Here is a 23,514-nt window from a genome sequence, read left to right on the forward strand (position 1 = left end):
TTGCACTGTTTTTGGTTGTTCAAATAGAGAAATAGATAAAAGGTATTACTGTCTCCCTGCTCTCAAGAAAAACGTTAACAAAGAGAAGCAAATGCCTCAAGAACAACAAAGAAATTAGTGATTAAAGAGAATATGATGAGAGGATCTAAGCCTGAAAACTCCAGAGAAATTTGCAATTGTAGTTTAAAAAAAAATAAAATAAAGTCAGAAGTGAGTCTGGAAGAGTTTGCTTAAGAATCTCGTTTTATTTTTTTTTTTCTGCTCGCATTCAAGTTAACTTCTTCATGAAAGTGTTTGATTTTCTTACAGGTGCAGCAGCTTCCTTATTCGACACGAAAAACCCAGACTGGTTTCGAACAACTCAGACATAACTCAGTAAAAAATCCAACAAGGAGCGACATGCGCCATATACGGTATCCTGAAAGAACAGAAAAGATTAAGAGCAGAGAGTGCTGGAGCTTTGCTTCTGTTATCAGAGGAACCCAGTCCTGTGCAAAATGTCACCATGGAGCCGGAGTGTAGTAATGAACCTACAATTCGAGGGTGTTCTACACACACACACACACACACACACACACACACACACACACACACACACATTGTGGGAACTGAACATTAACCATTAATTGAAATTATTATTACAAGGGTGGTTATAGTTACTATATGACTATAGCTACAACTGGAATGTGCTGATTCTGTTTACGGCATTTTTAATTATTGCACCATCCACTATTAGATAAAATTAAAATAAAATCTTACAATCGTGTTTGAAAGTCTAGAGCAAGATATTTTGTTATTTTACAAATAATAACACTTCAGATATTGTTTGAACAATAATAAGCATCACTGTATAAATGATAGAGTAACTAGATGTCCTTGGGGTTGCTGGGACATGGAGGGGTGGGAATACCATCTAGCCCACAGTTCAGCTAGGAGTCCATTGAGAGTACTGCTTTGGCTTTCGCAGCACTCTGTTCCCAAAAGCTGATGTCGGGAAAATTTCTTTACACAAAGAAGGTTTTCTTGCTTTTGTAGGTTTTTTTAATAACTGTTTTTCTATGTCAGGACTCTTCAGGAAAAAGAAGGTATATTCCAACATGTAGCCAAAGCTAATGCTAAGCCACAAATCTACATCACTCCAGTTGTTTCAAGGAATTTTGTACGGATCATGATCGCTAATAAACTCTAATTTCCGCGTATAGCTATCCTTCATTTCTTTCTGACTAAGAGTATCCAAGTAATCCGGTATTTAGTAATCTGGAATTTTCTTTGGACAACAGCAACAGACCTGGGACATCTTCGCTTAGCTTCAGTATGTAAACAAAGTTCGCTTGTCCCCCAGGTATAGGGTAGCGACAGTTGCTAATGTAAATGTGACATCAGTGCAGGGGTCTATAGATAACCACGTGCCAGCCTTTGATACCAGCCTTTGTGTCTTTTCTTGCTGTTTCATTATTTGTATGACATTTGACTTGACCTTGCATTGGTGGGTAAAATAAGCCTTGAAGGCAAAATCCAGCACCTTGTTACAGGCTGTAAGCATGTGATGGTGAGGGGTGGGGGTACTGGGAGGAGTTGGGGGGTTGGGATAGCTGTCACGGTAAGAGGCTGATCTCAAATGTCACCACCACTAAGGCTTAATCCATCTAAGCCATGTCAGTGAAGACAAGTTGCACTTCTGTCATCTTGCCACTCGCAGTGAGCCCAAGCATTTGTAGCTTTTATATTGATTACTGATTAATAAGGATTGGAAGTGTAGTTGATAGTTGATGGTAGTTGGTCCTTTGATTGCTCTTTTAGAGGCTAGATTGGGAATGATTGGCCTCCAATAACATGGAAACCCTTACACTAGACACACCAAAAGTGGAATTTTGCACAAAACCTTTGAGTTGGTCCCTAAATCTGACCTGGAACTGTCACTTGACAGATTTCCATTGATATACAAACTGATTAAATTCAGAGTACTGCCATTTAAAGGTTTAGGCTTTGCTCAGTGGCTCAGCCATCAACTATTAGGGGTCAAGAGGCTTAATGCTAAGGTCAGACATAGCCAGTTGATCTGTGAGAACCATGGATGGGGCCTGCCATGGCCATTCTGGCAGATTTTGAAGGTGATCCCTGGCATAAATTTGGGTGGAGTAAATCTGCAAATTAAGTCATGGTAGCCATGATGATAGCGAATATGCCAGTAAACCAATGATGGCAGTGATGTATGCCCTTACGGCAATGATGGCAGTGTGTATGGTTTTCATGACTGCAGTACGGGATAGCCACAGCAAGATGAAATCAGCCACATTCCCTAGGTAAACGTTTCACTTTCTGCAGAATGTTGTTCTGTGAACATTTTGAGCTCGGTAGTTGTGACAGAATGCTATGGTAACCCCTGGTAGCCCACGTAAACCTCACACATGCCTCAAGGATGCTCATGGATGCCTTCACGGTTGCGACAGATAAATTCATTCAGCGCTTGATCCATGGCAATTTTCAACATGACGAAATACAAAAAAGTGTTCATACAATTGTTTGTGCTAGTATACGGTAACACATGCATATGATTGTTTGATGCTTGTGGTATTCACCATAAATGTGAAGTTTTTATCCATTGCGATGGATAAATTCATCCAGTGCAATTTTCAACACGACGAAACTTTCCGGGGATGGAAGCCATACCCTCCCGGATGTCAAAGTAGCTCCATGGCTCTCACATATTCCAACAGAAGCGCTTGGAACGCATGCCAGTTAACCCCCAGAAGGCTCAAAATCATCTACCAGTGTCTACTATGAAATGATTCTGGCTATGTGAGACCTTAGCATTACTCAAGTTCCCAGCAATGAGCAGTTATAGGATTTGGGCCTCACTCAAGGGTGCAGCATTGTTGGGACAGGACAGTGGCAGTGGTAACTCACTTCGGTCAACCATTCATTTCATCTTACAACTGTAAAGTCATTGGCATAGATCCCTAACTACATAATGGAGGCCAAACTTTAACCTAAGTGACCAAGGGCATGGGAAGCTATTCATACAATTGTCTGTGCTAGTATAACACATGCATATGATTGTTTGATGCTTGTGGTATTCACCATAAATGTGAAGTTTTTATTCAATAAATTGTTTTCACCCAGAATAGCAAGCTTGCAGGACTCGGGATAAGGCGAAGCTGGATCTTTGTGGTGTTTTACTCTTGTGTCCAAGGTTCCTCCTCAATAATGGAAAAGACAGCAGGGCCGCCATTTGGGGTCAAATTGATCTGAAAGCAATTGTCATGGACAACTAACTGATGGACCAAGGCACAACAATGAATATAAATTGAAAAGTGAACCTAGGAAGATTAGCATTACATTGTGTTTTTCTCAAGAAATTTCTGTCTAAAGCAAGTGGTATAAAGGAGGTAGGGAAAAGTATCATAAATTATTGCAACCGAATACCTTTTGCCTACAGTTCTAAAAAAAAAAAAGATTCAAGGATATCTATTCAACTACCAAAGATGAGAGTCAAAAATGTGTAGAAAAATACTAGAGCTTTCAAACACAATGAAATGAAAAACACTTTGGATAGTTGAAATGGCAAACAAATCAATCACAGCATCGTTGCATAGCAGTCTTTGTTATCAGCTATGTTGTACACATAGGTTTGAAAAAAACAAAGCCAGCTTGGTTTTACAGTCGCCGACCAGGCTTAAAAAGACATAATGAGTATTTATACACAAACGCAAAATGTATCTACTACATGCAAGTTTCTATATCTGTGAGAGTGTTATGTACCTTGCAGTCATCTATTAGCCCTTGTGGACAGGAGTTGCACGACGCATATACACCATGGTTTGTGTTATTCTCATAGAAGGATTGTGATTTGGTCATCTCAAAGTCATCTGTTCTCATCTGCTGGCCATCGAACACGTTGAGCTCATCCTTGGTGAGGTGATACACAATGCCCGCTCCATACGAGTCTCCAATAACATTGACCGATGTTCGGAAGCGATCCCTGTTGAATTGGAATGAGACAAAGACCCATGTGCCACAGCTCGAATTACTGACAGGCCATTTAGCATTTATAGTATACACACACACACATCATTATGAAGCTCTATAAGCATAGAAATAGCTTTTAATTGCTAATAATTGGTATTTTAAGTCTAGTAATAAATAATAATTATTCTAAATCCCTGATAACAGCCTGGCCCAAAAAATATAAGAGATGAGCAATCTAAGTTTTCCAGTAAAAAATAAATTACAGAAAAATCACTAGCAAACAAACACTACTTAAAACTGACCACATAGTAGAGAAGCACAGAGTAGCAGATGTACAGTGGATATAAAAAGTCTACACACCCTGTTAAAACGATAGGTTTTTCTGATGTTAAAAAAAAGAGACCACGATAAATAATTTCAAAACTTTTCCCACCTTTAATGTGACCTATAACCTGTACAATTCAATTGAAAAATAAACAAATCTGTGAGGGGGAAAAACATACAAAATATAAAACGTACAATAAGCTGGTTGCAATACTTTGTTGAAGCACCTTTTGATTTAATTACAGCATTCAGTCTTTTTGGGTTCACACCTGCCATCAAGTAAAATGACTCTGATTAACCCCAAATAAAGTTCAGACATTTACTCAGTTGCATCCTCCAGCAAAAGCCAGGGCCCACAGAGAGCTTACAAAGCAGCAAAGGGATCTCATTGTTGAAAGGTATCAGTCAATAGAAGGGTACAAAAACATTTCCACAGCATTAGATATACCATGGAGCACAGTGAAGACAGTCATCAAGAAGTGGAGAAAATATGGGACAACAGTGACATTACTGAGAACTGGTCGTCCCTCCAAAATTGATGGAAAGACAAGATGAAAACTGGTCAGGGAGGCTGCCAAGAGGCCTACAGCAACACTGAAGGAGCTGCAGGAATTTCTGGCAAGTACTGGTTGTGTACTACATGTGACAACAATCTCCCGTATTCTCCATATGTCTGGACTATGAGGTAGGGTCAAAGAAAAACATCCAGGCCTGGCTAAATTTTGCAAAAAAATACATCAACTCTCCCAAAAGCATGTGGGAAAATGTGTTATGGTCTGATGAAACCAAGGTTGAACTTTTTGGCCACAATTCAAAAAGGTATGTTTGGCACAAAAACATCACTGCACTTCACCAAAAGAACCCCATACCCACGGTGAAGCATGGTGGTGGCAGTATCATGTTTTGGGGTTGTTTTTCTTCAGCTGGAACAGGGGCTTTAGTCAAGGTGGAGGGAATTATGAACAGTTCTAAATACCAGTCAGTTTTGGCCCAAAATCTTCAGGTGTCTGCTAGAAAGCTGAAGATGAAGAGGAATTTCATCTTTCAGCATGACAATGACCCCAAAAAAGTTTTGGAATGGCCCAGCCAGAGCCCAGACCTAAATCCAATTGAAAATCTATGGGGTGACCTGAAGAGGGCTGTGCACAAGAGATGCCCTCGCAATCTGACAGATTTGGAGCGCTTTTGCAAGGAAGAGTGGGCAAATATCACCAAGTCTAGATGTGGCAGGCTGATAGACTCCGACCCAAAGTGACCGAATGCTGTAATTAAATCTAAAGGTGCTTCAACAAAGTATTAGTTTAAGGGTGTGCACACTTATGCAACCAGCTTATTGTACATTAAAATAAAAAAGTTTTTCCCCCAACAGTTTGTTTTTCAATTGAATTGTACAGATTATAGGTTACATTAAAGGTGGGAAAAGTTTTGAAATTATTTATCGTGGTCTCATTTTTTTTTTACATCAGAAAAACCTATCATTTTAACAGGGTGTGTACACTTTTTATATCCACTGTAACTCAGTTTTTACAAAGGCAGGGGTATGGATACTGTTAATTAGTGAAATTTTTTGGGTTGGGTTTGTACTAAGATGTACTAAATAAAATGGTCAGTCTCAGGATTGGATTTTGGTTTTGTTTAACATTAACATGCATTATCCATGAATTTGTTTCAAGGATCATTTTTTTCTAGAGAGGCTCAGCAATTAAAAAATGAATAAAAAATAAAAAAAAAAAATACAAGGGGCAGTGGAGAGGATCAGTGGGTTAAGGCTCTGGGTTACTGATCAGCTGGTCAGGGGTTCAAGCACCAGCACTGCCAAGCTGCCACTTTTGGGCCCTTGGATAAGGTCCATAATCCTCTTGGCTCAACCAATCATATTCATATCAACCTCAAATAGGTTGAATAGATATCCCCCAAAAATAAAAAGAAGAAATAATTAAATAACAAAAACTGCATATCATTACTGTTATGGACAAATTGTACACAATCATATCACGTCTCATTAAATACTCGTAGAAGCTCCAGTGTGCTGCCCAATCCCATATTTTTCCCATCTTCTACAAAATGTCACAACATAATTTTTTTGAATTTCACCTCAGAGTAGAGTTTTTATTTCCTTTCACTGGCTATTGAACCTACTTGTCCACAAAGCAACTACGAATAAAACATATGGCCCTGACACGTTAGTCATTTGTTCATCTTTGAATAGTTAAATCTATGCCCTTGTTAAATGTCTCAGTTGAGAACTGAACTGCAAAAAGTGAAACAGAAGACAGAACATCTCATTGATTGTGACTGCATCCTACAGAATAAAGTGCCTCTACCTTTCCTCATGAAAATGGTACTTTTTGCTCTCCTTATTAACCATTACAACCCAGAGCAACGTACAACAGAGCAACCCAGGGAGCAGTTGGGGGTTAGGTGCCTTGCACAAGGGCACTTCAGCAATTCCTGCTGATCCAGGGAATCAAACTGGTAACCTTTTGGTCCAAAAGCTGCTTCTCTAACTTTGAGGCTATGGCTTCCCCATGAGCAACTAATATTTTTCTATTGATTAGAGCCTTGTTCAGAATTACTCACAGAAGCCAGTCGACGGCAACCAGTAAGCTGATGTCTTGGGTGGGCAATCCCACAGCAGTGAGGATGAGCAGCATGGTGACGAGGCCAGCACTGGGAATGCTGGCAGCTCCCACACTAGCAAGAGTAGCTGTCAGGCTGTAACAAAAACACAACATTATTTTCACATTTAGTGCAGTGGTGAAACATGGTGTTATACTATTTATCAGAATGGCTTTTTTTTTCATGAAACATGCTAACCTGTTTAGGTTGAATCTCAGTAGCAAGTACGACAAGGAAATCTCTATATTTACTTGATTGAATTGTGAGCCATGATTTGTAATGCGGTGGCACGGTGGTATAGTAGTTAGCACTGTCGCCTCACAGCAAGAAGGTTCTGGGTTCGAGCCCAGTGGCTGCCGAGAGCCTTTCTTTGTGGAGTTTACATGTTCTCCCCGTGTCTGCGTGGGTTTCTTCCGGGTGCTCCGGTTTTCCCCCACAGTCCAAAGACATGCAGGTTAGGCTAATTGGTGGCTCTAAATTGACTGTACGGTAGGCGTGAATGTGAGTGTGAATGGTTGTTTGTCTCTTTGTCAGCCCTGCGATAACCTGGTAACTTGTCCAGGGTGTACCCTGCCTCTCGCCCATAGTCAGCTGGGATAGGCTCCAGCTTGCCTGCGACCCTGTAGAACAGGATAAGCGGCTACAGATAAGGGATGGATGGATGGATTTGTAATGCTAATTATGATTATTTATGATTATGGTACCTGTATACTGTTGATACAGTACAAGGCAAAATATGAACCCAAAACCAGTCTTTGTTTATCAACCACACTTCAGGGAATCTTAGCAAATCACTTCAGAGCAAATGAAAAAAAATCATTTTGAATTTCTGCCATCTCACAAAGCTGAGGACGCTTAACCTACCTGACTGTCACAATCTGACCAGGACCAAGTTTTATTCCGTTCATCTGTGCGATGAAAATGGCCGCTACTGCCTCATAAAGTGCTGTACCATCCATGTTGATTGTTGCACCAACAGGAAGCACAAATCGAGTAACCCTTTTATCAATTCCCAAGTTTTCCTCTAGGCAACGAAACGTAACAGGCAGCGTACCAGCACTAACACAAAGACACACAGTATTAGTTACAGCCCCCCAAGCCATACCTAGATGCTTTCTTTAATGTTGAATTAATAAAATAAAAAGTAGAGGAAAATGGCATGCCTGGAAGCTGTTCCTAATGCAGTCACCCAAGCTTGAAATACTCCCATAAAAAATTTTAAAGGGTTTTTTCGAACAATGACAAAATATATCAGTGGGAGGAAGATGCCACCATGGATGATGAGGCCCAAAATGACTGTGAGCATGTACAATCCCAATTGCTTGGCCACTCCCTCGAGGTCATTAATGGAAATAATCTTGCCACAGATCAGGCATGCAATGCCCACAGGGGAATACCTACAACAGGGAAAATGTAACATAAGACTGTACGGCCCACAACAAGTAGTACTTGCATAACTAAGAGAGTTAATTGAAAATTTGCCTTTTATAATGATGTACAACATAATTTTAATAAGCATTTTGTACTGACCACATAATCATGCTAACAAGTCTCATAACGATTTCATTGAGAACATTGAAGAAGTCCATCATCAGCTTGGCTTTCTCACCCATTTTTCCCATGCAGACTCCAAAAGCCACAAAGAAACCAATGAGCCCTAGCAAAAGAAAGCATGGTGTTCATATACGGTAGTAAATCCTATATAAGGATATGAAGACACAGAACTATGATTATTAACAGACCTAAAACATAAATTTACCATTATTACCATAAACAAAACTCTTCACATCATGTAATCTTCAGTTATCTTTAAATACAGTCCAAACACTGATAATAATGCCTTTTGAACTTCTATGTGCATTAATCTTTTGTTATAATCTTGAATCTGTTATATAAATTGACTGTAAATATGCTATATATGCACCTAATACATTCATGCCACTCTTGAACTGAAGAGATTTCTTCATAACATATTTTGCTGCCCACTTGTTGGTATTTCGTCCAAACTTTGAAGGATGAGGTGGTGATACCTCTACCTTGTTTGTAACGGTCTGGATCTGCAAAGAAATCATAATAATTAGAATTACAATTATTATTATTCAGGGTGGCACGGTGGTGTAGTGGTTAGCGCTGTTGCCTCACAGCAAGAAGATTCTGAGTTCGAGCCCAGTGGCTGAACAGGGCCTTTCTGTGTGGAGTTTGCATGTTCTCCCTGTGTCCGCCTGGGTTTCCTCCGGGTGCTCCAGTTTCCCCCACAGTCCAAAGACATGCAGGTTAGGTTAATTGGTGGCTCTAAATTGACTGTAGGTGTGAGTGTGAATGGTTGTTTGTCTCCATGTGTCAGCCGTGTCATGACCTGGTGACTTGTCCAGGGTGTACCCCGCCTCTCACCATAGTCAGCTGGGACAGGCTCCAGCTTGCCCACGACCCTGCACAGGATAAGCGGTTACAGATAATGGATGGATGGATGGATTATTCATCTTCATCCAGAGCCTACACCTGGATGAGACATTGCAGAGCATCATACGCACACATTCATACCAATGTGCAAAAGCATAACCAATCCACATATCGGTATGATATTTTGGAGATGAGAAGAAAGAAAAGAAAACCACATGGTAATCCACATGGATATGGGACAACATCTGAAACCTGACATAGCTGGCGGACCATGGAGCTGTGAATGATCAATGTTACCCATTATCATCATCATCATTTGACATTTGGCTTAATTTTATATTGCTAACAACCAACCACCAATTACATGATGAAAACTATTCAGTGTATAAGTTAAGGATAAGTTAAGTAGTAAAAAGCTCAAATGTATTCATCCAATGTGTGGTCATGATTGAATCTTGATGTCCGTTTCAAAAAGAATAGGTAATTGCAACTCACCTGCTGAAAGCAAGCCTGTACCAGATTCTCTGGAAAGAGATTTCTGATGAGGTCAAAAAATGCATCCAAAGTGGACACATCATCGTTCTTCTTGCCCTCTCCCAAGTGTGATTTTATTTTGGGGTGGCCCGGGTGGATAAGCAGCACCAGAATCACCCCCAGCACCGCAGCAATTATAGTTGTAGACATGTAATACATCATGGCTCTGGTGCCGAGGCGACTGCTAGATTTGGCATCTAAACCTGCAAGGCCTGCAATGAATAAAGTAGTTGATAGCTACACATTTATTTCAACTTAACATGCCATTACTTCTACTTGTTAACTGTTATATCAAGACATTATGTTGTTATTTTGCGTTATCTTGTTATTTCAGCATCTTGTTATATCAACTTGATATTTTATCGATTAGCTCCAATTTAACAAACAAACAATAAATAATCTTTGAATTTTTACCATATGGACATAGGTCAGCAGTGAACACAGATGCAAGTGCAAGCTTTTTATTTTATAGCAAGTGAACAAAACTAACAAGATTCATAAAATGAGCAAAACAAGAACTTGGAGAATGCAGCATGAAACAGACAACAAGCAGAAGCATAGCAATTAAAGTAAGAACTCTCAAAACATAAATAGGGACATTTATTAATGGGAAACACAAAACAGATGACTGTAATCAGAAGGAGGATAGCATGTGACATGGACATGTGACCTGGCTGTAGTCTGTGGCTGAATACAAATACTTATACTGCCTTACTATACGCAAAAAAACAGTACATCATAATCCATTGGGTGTCTGCATACTCAGTACACTGTCAGTAATAAGGGTACAGTAAGAGTCCATTTCTGTCCCCCAAGGGATAGAAATCTACACTAATGTACCCCCTAGGGCTCATTATTGGACCTCAAGTTAACTATGTGTACCATTTCAGGACCAAAAAGGTACATATATGTTCCCAAGCAGCATATAAACAGTACAAATAAGAACCTTAGAGCAGTGTTTCTCAACTATTGGGCCAAGGCCCACTAGAGGGCGCATTTTTTATTTTATTTTATTTTTTTAAGTTGAAGCTAATTTTTACTCATCGTAGGGTACAGTTGCTGGGTTGCATTCAATGTCACATCCACCTCATTAAGCTACGGTCACACTACAGCTCGTGATGCTTTGTGGTGGGTTATCGATGATTTTGATGCCGATGTAAACATGAGCTAAAAGTTGTGGTCACACTGCACATGAACACTTGACTGTCATGCCTTCGTATGCTTGAGCCTAGTGCAGCTTGAACGGCTGCGCTCGCTCACAGAGCACATTGTGTGTGTGCTTGGGACCCGGTCATTATGGGAAACACCTGATACTGATTTGAACACAATCAGCACATGCAGTTACAGGCACTCTTTTCACAGAGGCTTTGTGAAGTATCATCATTATCACTGTCATGTTTGTTTCTAGCCGTGTTTATAGCACTGTTTAAATACTCTGCTTTATGATTCTGCTTTCTGTTTTGCTTTCATTTCTGAAAATATCACGCCTGCTAATAAACACTCTTCCTGCACTGAGATCCGTCTACCGCCTATCCTATACCGTCTATCTTGTAGTCTCTTGATCCCCAGATCTTTAACCCAGCCACATATAAAAAGTTGTACTCCTCCATGCTCTTCCAGGTTTTCATCTGTGTGTCCGTGTAGAATGATGTCTGCAGCACCAGGTAGTTTGAGATGTCAGGGAACTCAATGGATGGATAATTTTCCAACTCATAGAAAACATCCTTCTTTGTTAGCGGGTAAGGATTTAATCCCATTGAGTGGTTTCTGTATCCACTTCTTTTGAGTGTACTTCTTAGAAAAATATACTGTGACTATTGCTTTAGCTTATGAAACTGTAAATGTAATGCAATTAAGGGTTGAAACACAACAGGTGAGACAAATGAACTGCCTGACTCGCAGGGACATGAAACCAGGAAACAAATTAGAAAAGTGAAGGTGGAAAATGTGAGTTGTGTTGTTCTTCCACAGAAAAAGGAAGTAATAAAAAAACAAGTACTTTGTTTCTGTACTTAGTTTTGTTGAACTTTTCTCTCACTTCATGCTGTACTTTCAGCTTTTGCAAATTGCATTAGTACATTTCTAAACACCACATCACTACATGTCTCTGTCATATGTCGATATAATTTTTGCAACATGAGGTGACCTTCACTATCAAACAGCTTCGAGGAGTTGATATAAATTCCCCACAAATCTGTCCCATTCATTGAGGCAGTCTGTATCATGACAGCAAGCTATTAGCCTTTAACTAATTTGTATTAGTTACAAGTTAATTATTATCATGCTAGCTAACATTTGACAGATAAAGAAATGCTGAATTATTGCTTGTTCGCTGTATGTAAGGTTTTTCCTCATTCAAAGTTGTGCTTTGACTTTTATCAGAGGTTTTATTTTGATGAATATTGAGGACTTTCACCACCCTTGACAAAAGGTAAAAGGGAATAGAATCAGTGCAGACATAACATCATTAAAGCATATTGTTAATGATCCCTCTCGGCCACCTCGCAGTCTCTTAATCTGAATGGCGTCTGGCATACAGACCGTTATTGACAGGTGGTGTATCTACTTGTATCACGTTCCTCTGCATCCTGCTGCCCTAAGGACCCACGTAAACTGAAATTAATTGTACTTGAGACAAAAAAAACCTCTTATTTTCCGGGAAATAAGAGTTTGGGTCATGGCGACAGCGTGTGTATGTCAGTCTCGGTTCTGAGGTTTCAGTTTCGAAAACTGTTAGAGGTAAGAGTAGAATAATATAAAGTACAGACACTTGGTATATTTTACTTCTGTGATTTTTAAATTAGATTACACTTCATTTTTGTTGCTACTGCCTCATAGAGTAAATATATATGCTATATTTACTGTATGGACATGGTATCAGAAAACAATTTTATTTATAAGCAGTAGCCACATGTACCCATAAAAAAAAAGTCCTTCCCATGCCGCATAGGGCAGCACTGATCTCCATTTCCATAGCCCTTGGCCTCTCACCTAGCTAGGGTTACAGTGGGGGGGGGCTAGTCCTCTGGTAACCATGAGAGTTTGACTCCCCACTCGCATCTGTATTGCAGCGTGTCTTGCCAGACGGCAGTAGGTACCATTTTTATGATGGTCTTTTGGTATGACCCGACCGTGAGTTCCTGATCGAGAGGCAGACACGCTAACCACTAGGCCAACTCGCAGTATACATGTACCCATAGAGTACCTATTTTTTCATGATATCTTCTTTCATATAAGTGCTCCTGGTAGACTGGTACCAAAATTCAAAAAAGTGCTTATTTAAGGAGTTAAAGGCATTTTTGAGACAAAGTCGGCAAACAGTCTTATTTTGTCAATTTGGGTGTGCCGAATTCAAATCTGTAATATGCCGAGCTCTATCTGACCTCTGTTGACCTCTAGAGGTCATTGAACTTTGGGCCTGTAAATGTCTCAGCTGAACCCAGTTTCTCAGCTTTCTAAGGAATGAAATGTACTAAAATGATTAATGAAGTTAGCAAATGGCCTTGTTTGTTAAATGTTTGGGTGCTGAATTCATTTTTCATTTGTAAAACGACATATGACCTCTGATAACCTCAAGGTCATTAAACTTGGCCTATAGGCCTATGCATTTAACGGCATTTTTAAACTGACTTTACTCCCCCAAAAAGAATATGAACAGACAAAAAACAAATAGAAAGGAACAAATACAACATTAAATGCCAGTCCATGTACATGCGACTTACTTTTCACAATGAGAATGCCTAGGCGATCACCTTACATAACACTGCATTACATTTAGCGGTTATTGTTTATACAAAGCTACTGAAAAAAGGACAGATTCAGCAGCATACAAAATGTGGGGGCATACAGGGTATACAGGTTAATCAGGGTTAGTATATATGAGAGTTTTTTTCTTTGTTTTTTGTTTTGTTTTGTTTTAAACGGGGTAAAGCCTTTACAAAAAACAAACAACAAAGAAAAAAACTCTCATTTGCTAACTTCATTAATCATTTTAGTACATTTCATTCCTTAGAAAGCTGAGAAACTGGGTTCAGCTGAGACGTTTACAGGCCCAAAGTTCAATGACCTCTAGAGGTCAACAGAGGTCAGATAGAGCTCGGCATATTGCAGATTTGAATTCGGCACACCCAAATTGACAAAATAAGACTGTTTGCCGACTTTGTCTCAAAAATGCCTTTGGGTGTCACAATTCTGGATTTTGGTACCAGTCTATGGGCGAAGTTTGTTTTGCCTGGCAAAACTTGTTGAATATTGCATTTCATGGATGCAACATTCCAATGAAATTAAATAGCCCTGTCCAAGGTCAACAGCAGAATGTATGTGGGAGGTGCTATTGTGCACAGTACCTGTGATTAAACTGGAGATGATCAGAGGCAAAATCACCATTTTTAACATTCTCATGAGAATATCACCAGGAAAGGAGATGATCATGATTACATCTGGGTGAAGTGGAGATGCATAACGCAGAAGGACACCAGCCACTGAGCCTACAATCACACCTGGACATAACAGAACGTCAGATAGAATCAGACAGGCATGTAAAGACAAGAATGTGGTATTTAAGAGAAGTTTCTTTTATTTACAAATGCAAAAAATTTGATCTCAAACTGTATCTCCATAATATGCACAAAATGTCATCAGCAGCTACAGTACCTTAAATCTAATCAGTTTATGTATTTTAAATATTTATAAAAAAAACTATTTCATTTAAATAATTTATCTTCTATTTAACATTACTCAGTTTGTTGATTTATGACACTGCTTTGGAGTTTATTATGCATATGCATCTATCTGGTTCTATGGCTGGAGGCATTATATATTGATTTCATCACTACTGTAATATTTACATGGAAAAGACCAAGAGTTGCATGTTTGATGTGCATCTTACAGGCTCATCTGTAGAATCATGTAGAGCTATTATTACACTGTAAAACCTGGTGAGTTAAACCAGTTAAAGCGAGACGGCCTTTTGAGTTCATAAAATCGGTGAAAATTAGTTCCCTCTGAAATTTAGTCATTGTGATATATGTTTATTTCTGTAATATCTCACCAAATATCAGGCCATTCTGTGGCAGGGAAGTTATTTAATTTGAGGGGATTCCCTAGCAAATAATGTGCATGAAATTGCTCGCTTCACGCAGTCAAGCAGACACAGGAAGTCCATGTGCGCATGTGTAGGTTTACATCATTCTCTCGCTAAATGAACAGCTGATCACACCGAGGTGCTTGCTGACCGCCGATATGTATTAGTTTGGTCCTGCGTTTCCTTTCCTTCACAACATAACGTCTTTTCTTCTCGCTTTCCATTACTGTAGTCGGTCTTCCACGTTTCATTCCCACACTCACATCCTCCAGTTTTCTCTCCTGTTTCAAATTTGTATCCCACAATGCCTTGTGTGAACAGGGAAAGCCCACCACATGATGCATGATGTAGTATCTTGAATTGGGTCATGTTGAAGCAGGCAAAAATAGAGGAGAATTTAGGGCCACGTGGCCCTAAATTCATTAATTGTTCTATTAGGGGAAAAAAACTAATAAAATTGGAAGTCTGTGATTCAAACTCAGTAGCTTTTGGTCTACTAAACAAAAATAATTGGGTGTCAGGGAGAATTATTTTTATGACCTACACTTGAAAAATCTGAAAGGCAGTCTAGCTTTAATGAAACTGACTGCTTTAAGCCATTTAAGTTTAAAAATGATTTGCTTTGAGTATAGCTAGCCTATAAATATTTGAGTTGACCTAATTTATTCTTTGTTATAGTTACTTAAGTCCACTTAGTTAAATATAAAGAACTAATTAAGTCAATTTAAAAAAAAATGCTCTTTTGTTTATAAAGCTGCATTAAAACTCACTCACTGATAAACAGTACTTTAGTAAGTAGCTGCTTTATTCTGGTTGCGGTGTCTCTACTGGAACTCTGGGACACCAGTCCATTGCAGGGTACAATACACACACACACACACACACACACACACCAAGCGGCAATTTATCTTCTGCCTAATGGCACATTTTTTGGAGGTGCGAGGACACCAGGGAACCCGAAGGACATCCACACTGACATGGGGACAATGTGAAATGTCTGTCAAACCTATGACCTTGGAGGTGGTAACGCTACCAGCTGAACCACTGTGCTGCCAAAATAAAACAACTTTGGCTGATTGTTTTAATCGTTAATGGTCAAACATTAGAGGTAACTGTTGTAACCATGACAATCACTCATCTGGACCTTTAAAAGAAAGGAATTTTATGAAATTGGACCTTTACCAATTTTAATTGAATACCTTTGGCCTATATTACTCACTCTTTGGAAACTAACTGAACTGAAATGAAGAAAAAAGAACACACAATGAAGGATTATTTTTGTTTGAAGTGTGAAGGAGAAATTTGAAAGAAGAAGGCTGGTCTAGGTTTAAACTAATATTATTTGAGTAATTAAAACTTGAGTCAGATGATTGTCCTGACATGAAATTTTACACACAATTGAAGTAACTCGATCATATTGAGTTCTTCAAACAATGTTCAGTTACCAAGTTCTCAAAACTGTGAAAACGTATCTTCCAGATGAGTAAATACGACATTTAAACAGATTTGAGTAGTGATTATTTGTTTTATTTTGTCATTTCCACTGACATGTTTTATTGCATAGTTTATTCCACAAAATGAACATGTACAGTCAGATGTTATAAATCCCTTCTCTACATACACTATAATAACAGGTTGTTGGCTATGCCTACAGTGGTGCTTGAAAGTTTGTGAACCCTTTAGAATTTTCTATATTTCTGCATAAATATGACATAAAACAACATCAGATTTTCACACAAGTCCTAAAAGTAGATAAAGAGAACCCAGTTAAACTAATGAGACAAAAATATTATCCTTGGTCATTTATTTATTGAGGAAAATGATCCATTATTACATATCTGTGAGAGACAAAAGTATGTGAACCTCTAGCATTAGCAGTTAATTTGAAGGTGAAATTAGAGTCAGGTGTTTTCAATCAATAGGATGACAATCAGGTGTGAGTGGGCACCCTGTTTTATTTAAAGAACAGGGATCTATCAAAGTCTGAGCTTCACAACACGTTTGTGGAAGTGTATCATGGCACGAACAAAGGAGATTTCTGAGGACCTCAGAAAAAGCGTTGTTGATGCTCATCAGGCTGGAAAAGGTTACAAAACCATCTCTAAAGAGTTTGGACTCCACCAATCCACAGTCAGACAGATTTTGTGCAAATGGAGGAAACTCAAAACCATTGTTACCCTCCCCAGGAGTGGTCGACCAACAAAGATGACTCCAAGAGCAAGGCGTGTAATAGTCGGCGAGGTCACAAAGGACCCCAGGGTAACTTCTGAAGCAACTGAAATGTTTTGTGGACGGATGGGACCAAAATAGAACTTTTTGGTTTAAATGAGAAGCGTCATGTTTGGAGAAAGGAAAACACTGCATTCCAGCATAAGAACCTTATCCCATCTGTGAAACATGGTGGTGGTAGTATCATGGTTTGGGCCTGTTTTGCTGCATCTGGGCCAGGACGGCTTGCCATCACTGATCGAACAATGAATTCTGAATTAAATCAGCGAATTCTAAAGGAAAATGTCAGGACATCGGTCCATAAACTGAATATCAAGAGAAGGTGGGTCATGCAACAAGACAATGACCCGAAGCACACAAGTCGTTCTACCAAAGAATGGTTAAAGAAGAATAAAGTTAATGTTTTGGAATGGCCAAGTCAAAGTCCTGACCTTAATCCAATCAAAATGTTGTGGAAGGACCTGAAGTGAGCAGTTCATGTGAGGAAACCCACCAACATCCCAGAGTTGAAGCTGTTCTGTACAGAGGAATGAGCTAAAATTCCTCCAAGCCAGTGTGCAGGACTGATCAACAATTACCGGAAACGTTTAGTTGCAGTTATTGCTGCACAAGGGGGTCACACCAGATACTGAAAGCAAAGGTTCACATACTTTTGCCACTCATAGATATGTAATATTGGATCATTTTCATCAATAAATAAATGACCAAGTATAATATTTTTTTGTCTCATTTTTTAAACCGGGTTCTCTTTATCTACTTTTAGGACTTGTGCGAACATCTGATGATGTTTTAGGTCATATTTATGCAGAAATATAGAACATCCTAAAAGGTTCACAATCTTTCAAGCACCACTGTATATATCCACTAAAACTCTTCGTGAACAATAATTATACACTGATACCTTCATACATATTTCTGTTAGTGCATGTTATTAGAGATCTCAAATAAACCATGTTTTGTTTTGTTTTTTGTTTGTGTGTTATTCTGGTGCTTTTATGATGCATAATAAATAGGAGTATACTGTATTTATTTTATTAAAATATTAACATATTAATATTACACATGTATTCATCTATCATATGCTTTTATCCAAAGTGAAGGAAGACATAGTCCAAGCAATTAAAGTTTAAAGGTCCAACAAAGATTCTCTGATCACTGATCAGGGGTGGGTTTCCCAAAAGCATCGTAGCACAAAGGTCATCGTTAAATGGTAGAGTGAGCATCACAATGAACACTCTCCTAATTAAGATGCTCTTAGGATTAAGAGGCTTTTGGGAAACCCACCCCTGATCACAACTCAGAGCTTTAACCAATGAGCCACCACTCTCCTGAACATTGTATCTGTTATCAATGTTGGTAATATGATTCTGTCTAAATCAAGGTGTCTTACCAAGAATTGTGAGTGCTAGAAGCAAGTTCTTCATGAATTTGTTACAGAGACCTCCACATGCTGGCCCTGGAGAAGGAGCTGGAGCTTCAAATTGACACTCGTGTATCCGAACCTCAACTTGCTTCTCCATGCTGTTGGCACTGACAGAAGAGATGGAAATATAAATGAATCTTTGATTTTATTTATTTTTTTCTGACTTCATAATCATTTCATTTTAATCTATTATTTTAGACTCTATATCATAGACTTGAGGGTCTCAGACTGAAAAAAGAAATTAAAGCCTGGTTATTTTTCATATTTCTGTATGAGATTTTTTAAAATTCTCATCTCATCATCTCTAGCCACTTTATCCTGTTCTACAGGGTCGCAGGCAAGCTGGAGCCTATCCCAGCTGACTACGGGCGAAAGGTGGGGTACACGCTGGACAAGTCGCCAGATCATCACATAGACAACCATTCACACCTACAGTCAATTTAGAGTCACCAGTTAACCTAACCTGCATGTCTTTGGACTGTGGGGGAAACCGGAGCACCCGGAGGAAACCCACGTGGACAACATGCAAACTCCACACAGAAAGGCCCTCGCCGGCCACGGGGCTCGAACCCAGACCTTCTTGCTGTGAGGCGACAGCGCTAACCACTACACCACTGTGCCACCCGTGTTGTTTTTTTCCTCTCCTAATTTCTTACCCATGTCTAGTTTGGAGGAAGCCATGGCCTGAAAGTTAGTGAAGCAGGTTTGGGACCCAAAAGTCACTAGTTCAATTCCCTGTACCAGCAGGAATGGCTGAAGTGCCCTTGAGCAAGACACCTAACGCCCAACTGCTTGGTACGGTATACATCGCTCTGGATAAGAGTGTCTACTAAATGCCTGTAATGTAGTTTCTCGTTATTCATTGCTGAACTGTTGCCTATTTGTTGCTTCCCTTTGAACTTCTCCAACAGATATTTCTATTATTTTAACTCTGCACTTGTTTAAGTTTGTGGGACTTTATTAAAAAAGCACAGCTTGTATCTTTAAACCTCACCTTATAAATGGATACAGCAAGAAACTTCAGCGAACACAAGAAATTCAAGGTAAATCCATGTGACAGTTATCTTCCACCAGTCCTGGCATGTTCCATCAGTCCTAAAGCCTTGCTACTGTCAACTAGATTTATAGATTTTATGCACTGGCATGAAAATTGGAGGTATATTCAGCCCACTCTTTCTTTCAAAGCCTCATCTGGATTCAGTAGAATTTTCCCTCTGGTGTCCCCTGAGCACCCGCCTCTGTATCAGGGTTCCCATGAAGGTTTTCCCCTGAAGGTTTTCCTTTGCAGTGCTAACTATGCTGTCAACTTGTGCTTGGACCACAGCTTGATGAAAGATAGAATTTCAGGTTTCTATTATGAAGGGTAATTGGTGCTACCTGGGATAGGGTGAAAAGTATGGTATTGCAAGGCTCTGAGTCAGTTCAGGGGTATTATATCCTCAGAGGAGTTTACAAGTCCTCAGAGGGTTACTAACGCTAAAGGTTTTTTTTTTTTTCTTTTATGAAGCAATTTGGCTACGTGGCTTCCTTGGGGGACAACTTGCTGTACTTGCAACATGTCTCATGCTGCTTTGCCTCTACCTGCAGCCTATTCTTCACACTTTAGCTAGACTGAGATATTGACATTAAGCTGATAGCTTGTTACAAGGATGTCCTGCTGGCAGTCTCATGGTCAACTTCTAAGGTAGCCATATTCTAGTTACTCTGCTATGGACCTGGATCCCTTTTCTTTAGTCCAGTTACAGGTGTGCCAGTTGGTTCAAGTCTTTTGACCTACTAGTGTTCAGGTTTCCAGAGTCACTGGAGTATCAGTTTCCTGACCTGCCAGCAATCTGAATTGGCCAACCAGTACCTCCCACCTCACTTGCGATTACTTGTGCCTATGATCTCTTCACATTTATTAAAAAGAATAAAAAACCACCTCCACAGCTGTTGCAACCTCACAAGACCTTACATCTCTAGGAATGCTGCCTTTCTCTTACCATTTGTTTAATGTTCTGAGTCATTTCCTTAATGCATTCTGCCCTGAGCCAGAGGACCAGAACAGATTCTGTCACAACTTGCCATGCTTTTGTTTTGGTTCTGTTGCCCTTGATTATTATCAGTTTGTTTCCTGATTGCATTTACTTGTATCTAGTTTCCTCTTATTTCAAGTCATACATTAATACCTGGTTTTGCTTGTCCTTTATTGCAAAATCTTGCCATTTTCCTGATGTACAGTATCAAATCTCTCAAATGTGAGTTAGTCATTATTGTTGCTAAACAATTTCCTGTTGTGGCCTTTTCTATTTTGGCAACTTTCCCATTTACCCGTTTGTGAATATCCCTTTGCATTGCATCCATCCATCCATTATTTGTAGCCGCTTATCCTGTTCTACAGGGTTGCAGGCAAGCTGGAGCCTATCCCAGCTGACTATGGGCGAGAGTCGGGGTACACCCTGGACAAGTCGCCAGGTTATCGCAGGGCTGACACAGAGACAAACAACCATTCACACTCACATTCACACCTACGGTCAATTTAGAGCCACCAATTAGCCTAACCTGCATGTCTTTGGACTGTGGGGGAAACCAGAGCACCCAGAGGAAACCCACACAGACACGGGGAGAACATGCAAACTCCACACAGAAAGGCCCTCACTGGCCACTGGGCTCAAACTCAGGACCTTCTTGCTGTGAGGCAACAGTGCTAACCACTACACCAACATGCCACCCCCTTTGCATTGCAAATTGTTTAATTGTATTATGAACAACAAAAACAAGTTGATGTTCTTGTTGTTCTTCTTCTTGCATTGTCAATTGTTTAACTGTATTATGATTTACTGTGCATGTGAAAGCAACAGTGAGCAATATTTCTAACAACCTCTACAGTTCAAGAGTGTAGATATATCTACCCAGCAATACTTGCAAACCTGAACCACTTGTTATAAGCAAATTCTGAATAAAATTAAACATGTTCAACATGTCATGAGTGACATTAGTGTCAAAATTAGCATTAGAGTCCTCTTGCATGCTAACCTCCCAGTGCTAAACTTGCTAACCTCTGAATGAGCAGAGTTCCTTGATAATGCAGTGGCTTTCAGTGTCCTTTGCTTTCAGGTCATGTCTCTTCAATCTACCTTGATGCTGTCTTCTCCTCTAAGGGTAATCACGTCATGTGACAAAACAGTACAATGTCACTTGGCTTTGGTGTTGTCTGGGTTTAAATCCCTTATTCTTCACAGCCTTGCCTGGTTATATAACTTCAGAGTGCTTAGTAATTAGGTACATGTGAGTAACATATATGAGTAAGAGCACTGCAGGGAAATTGATGGTGTTGAAAATGATTACAGTAGCTTCATTACTCAAATGTAATGTCATTCCCACCCAGAGTCAAAATCAATCTGGAGGGCAGAAGAAGTATAGACTAAGTATATACCTTTATCAGCTATATGTATCTCATATATTGTCATATCAGCCATTTATTAGACATACATTCCAAACAGATGCACAGTGTAGAGTGTGTATTCAATTATGGACTATAGCCCACCTGCTTCAGTGCTGAATTTGTCAGCCTTTGTCCATCAATTAACATGGATAAAAGACACATGGATCTCCAATTGTAAGCACAATGGTGGAATAATGGGGTTTAAAATCTCCAGAACACTTCTAGATCTGATGCACTTTTACTGCTGCCACCGACCATGTCATTGTATCTGCATGTCCCTTCAAATAATGCAGTAACAGATGGGCTACAGTGAATAATTGTAGTCCCACAGAGTGAAAGTACATGGTAGATCTACCCTAATGAGTGTAGCCACAGGGTAGGTGTACATAATAAACTCGTCATTTAAAATCATTTTAAAGTAACATTTGACATTGTGCGACTGCATTGTAAAGTAGAAGGAGTTAGCACCCAGACTAAACAGGATTTAGGAAAGCCAAGGCTGTCTGATACACAGTGCTCCAGCCCTAATGAGATGTAAGTCTGTTAAGAGGTTAATTTTAGCCATCAATAATTATGTTGCACAACAGTACAGACTGCCCAAGGGAGTCAAGATGTACAAGCAGCACAAGGGATTAGGTACTGAAAGGCAATTTTACTGATGCAAATACAAGTTAGTTTGCACACAGGCATAAAGCTTCAAGTCACTTCGAGCAGTCTGTGTTTATTCTGGAATAACGTTTGAATAACTTTTCATCATAAAGTTAAACAGTAAAGTTCTGGACAGTGACAATCAGAAATCAATATGTTGAATCAAACTGAATGTCCCACTAAGCAAAGTACACACATTGCAAACAGCTCATGGTGGATCAGATTTGGTTATGGAGTTTACAAACGCCAGGGTGTTTATATTCCTCAAAAATGCTGAGCACATTTTTTATGAATGCATCAAAGGATGGCAGACCAACCCAGAAAAACCTGATTTCAGTTTAAGCACTTAAGAGGCAGTTATGGCACTGCATTAGTATTGTACATTTGAAAGTGATTCAGATGTAATCAATGTTGAAACATGATCTTGTCAAAGCTGAAGGACTGCATTCTTGCAGGAAGATCTGAATGAGTTCATTGCTGTCATTTCAAGTTGGTGCATGGGCCAGGTGAAGGGGTGCAGATTGTGATGAAGGGGTACACAAGATACTTGCATCAGCTTGAAATAGATTTCTTTTTTAAATAACACTAAGTTTCAAAACATGTTAAACTTTTACAAATGCTAAAATTTCCACTTTACCTGTCGTGACGATGTGATCAAATGAAGTGTCTCTGCAGTAGATAATTATGCAACCATAGGTTACAACAAAGATTATGGATGAAGGGATGACAAGATCACAGTTTGCCCATCGGGAGATCCATTCCAGTTCTTTAGGAACCTGACAATGATGTCCTACACCTGCTGTGAATCGTATTTCAGCCCTGCATCTGGCAAGTCAGAACTTCCAGAAATCAATATACACA

At 39.5% G+C, this 23,514-nt stretch overlaps 1 protein-coding gene across 1 annotated transcript; it reads right to left on the bottom strand.

Moving 5' to 3' along the window:
* Positions 1-208: 208 nt before the first annotated feature.
* Positions 209-23,514, bottom strand: slc1a2a (solute carrier family 1 member 2a). The gene is made up of 12 exons (XM_060912041.1): positions 23,291-23,514; positions 18,549-18,688; positions 14,193-14,345; positions 9,808-10,058; positions 8,837-8,969; positions 8,443-8,569; positions 8,076-8,309; positions 7,777-7,971; positions 6,874-7,008; positions 3,763-3,982; positions 3,120-3,248; positions 209-548 (listed from the first exon to the last, which is right to left on the bottom strand). Exons 2-11 carry the CDS (start codon positions 18,676-18,678, stop codon positions 3,177-3,179), a joined length of 1,650 nt encoding a protein of 549 aa, XP_060768024.1. The 5' UTR covers positions 18,679-18,688; positions 23,291-23,514; the 3' UTR covers positions 209-548; positions 3,120-3,176.

This window comes from Neoarius graeffei, chromosome 27 (genome assembly GCF_027579695.1).
Source record: "Neoarius graeffei isolate fNeoGra1 chromosome 27, fNeoGra1.pri, whole genome shotgun sequence".
Classification (NCBI taxonomy): domain Eukaryota; kingdom Metazoa; phylum Chordata; class Actinopteri; order Siluriformes; family Ariidae; genus Neoarius; species Neoarius graeffei.

Bases quoted from the DNA above. Each gene is read 5' to 3' on its own strand.
- slc1a2a (XM_060912041.1), bottom strand. From the start codon at position 18,678: ATGGAGAAGCAAGTTGAGGTTCGGATACACGAGTGTCAATTTGAAGCT. The intron at 8,570-8,836 runs GTGCATATATAG...TTCTTTTGCTAG, and splicing joins GAGTGGCATGAATGTATTAG to GGCTCATTGGTTTCTTTGTG. The intron at 7,972-8,075 runs GCATGCCATTTT...TCTTTGTGTTAG, and splicing joins GCATTAGGAACAGCTTCCAG to TGCTGGTACGCTGCCTGTTA.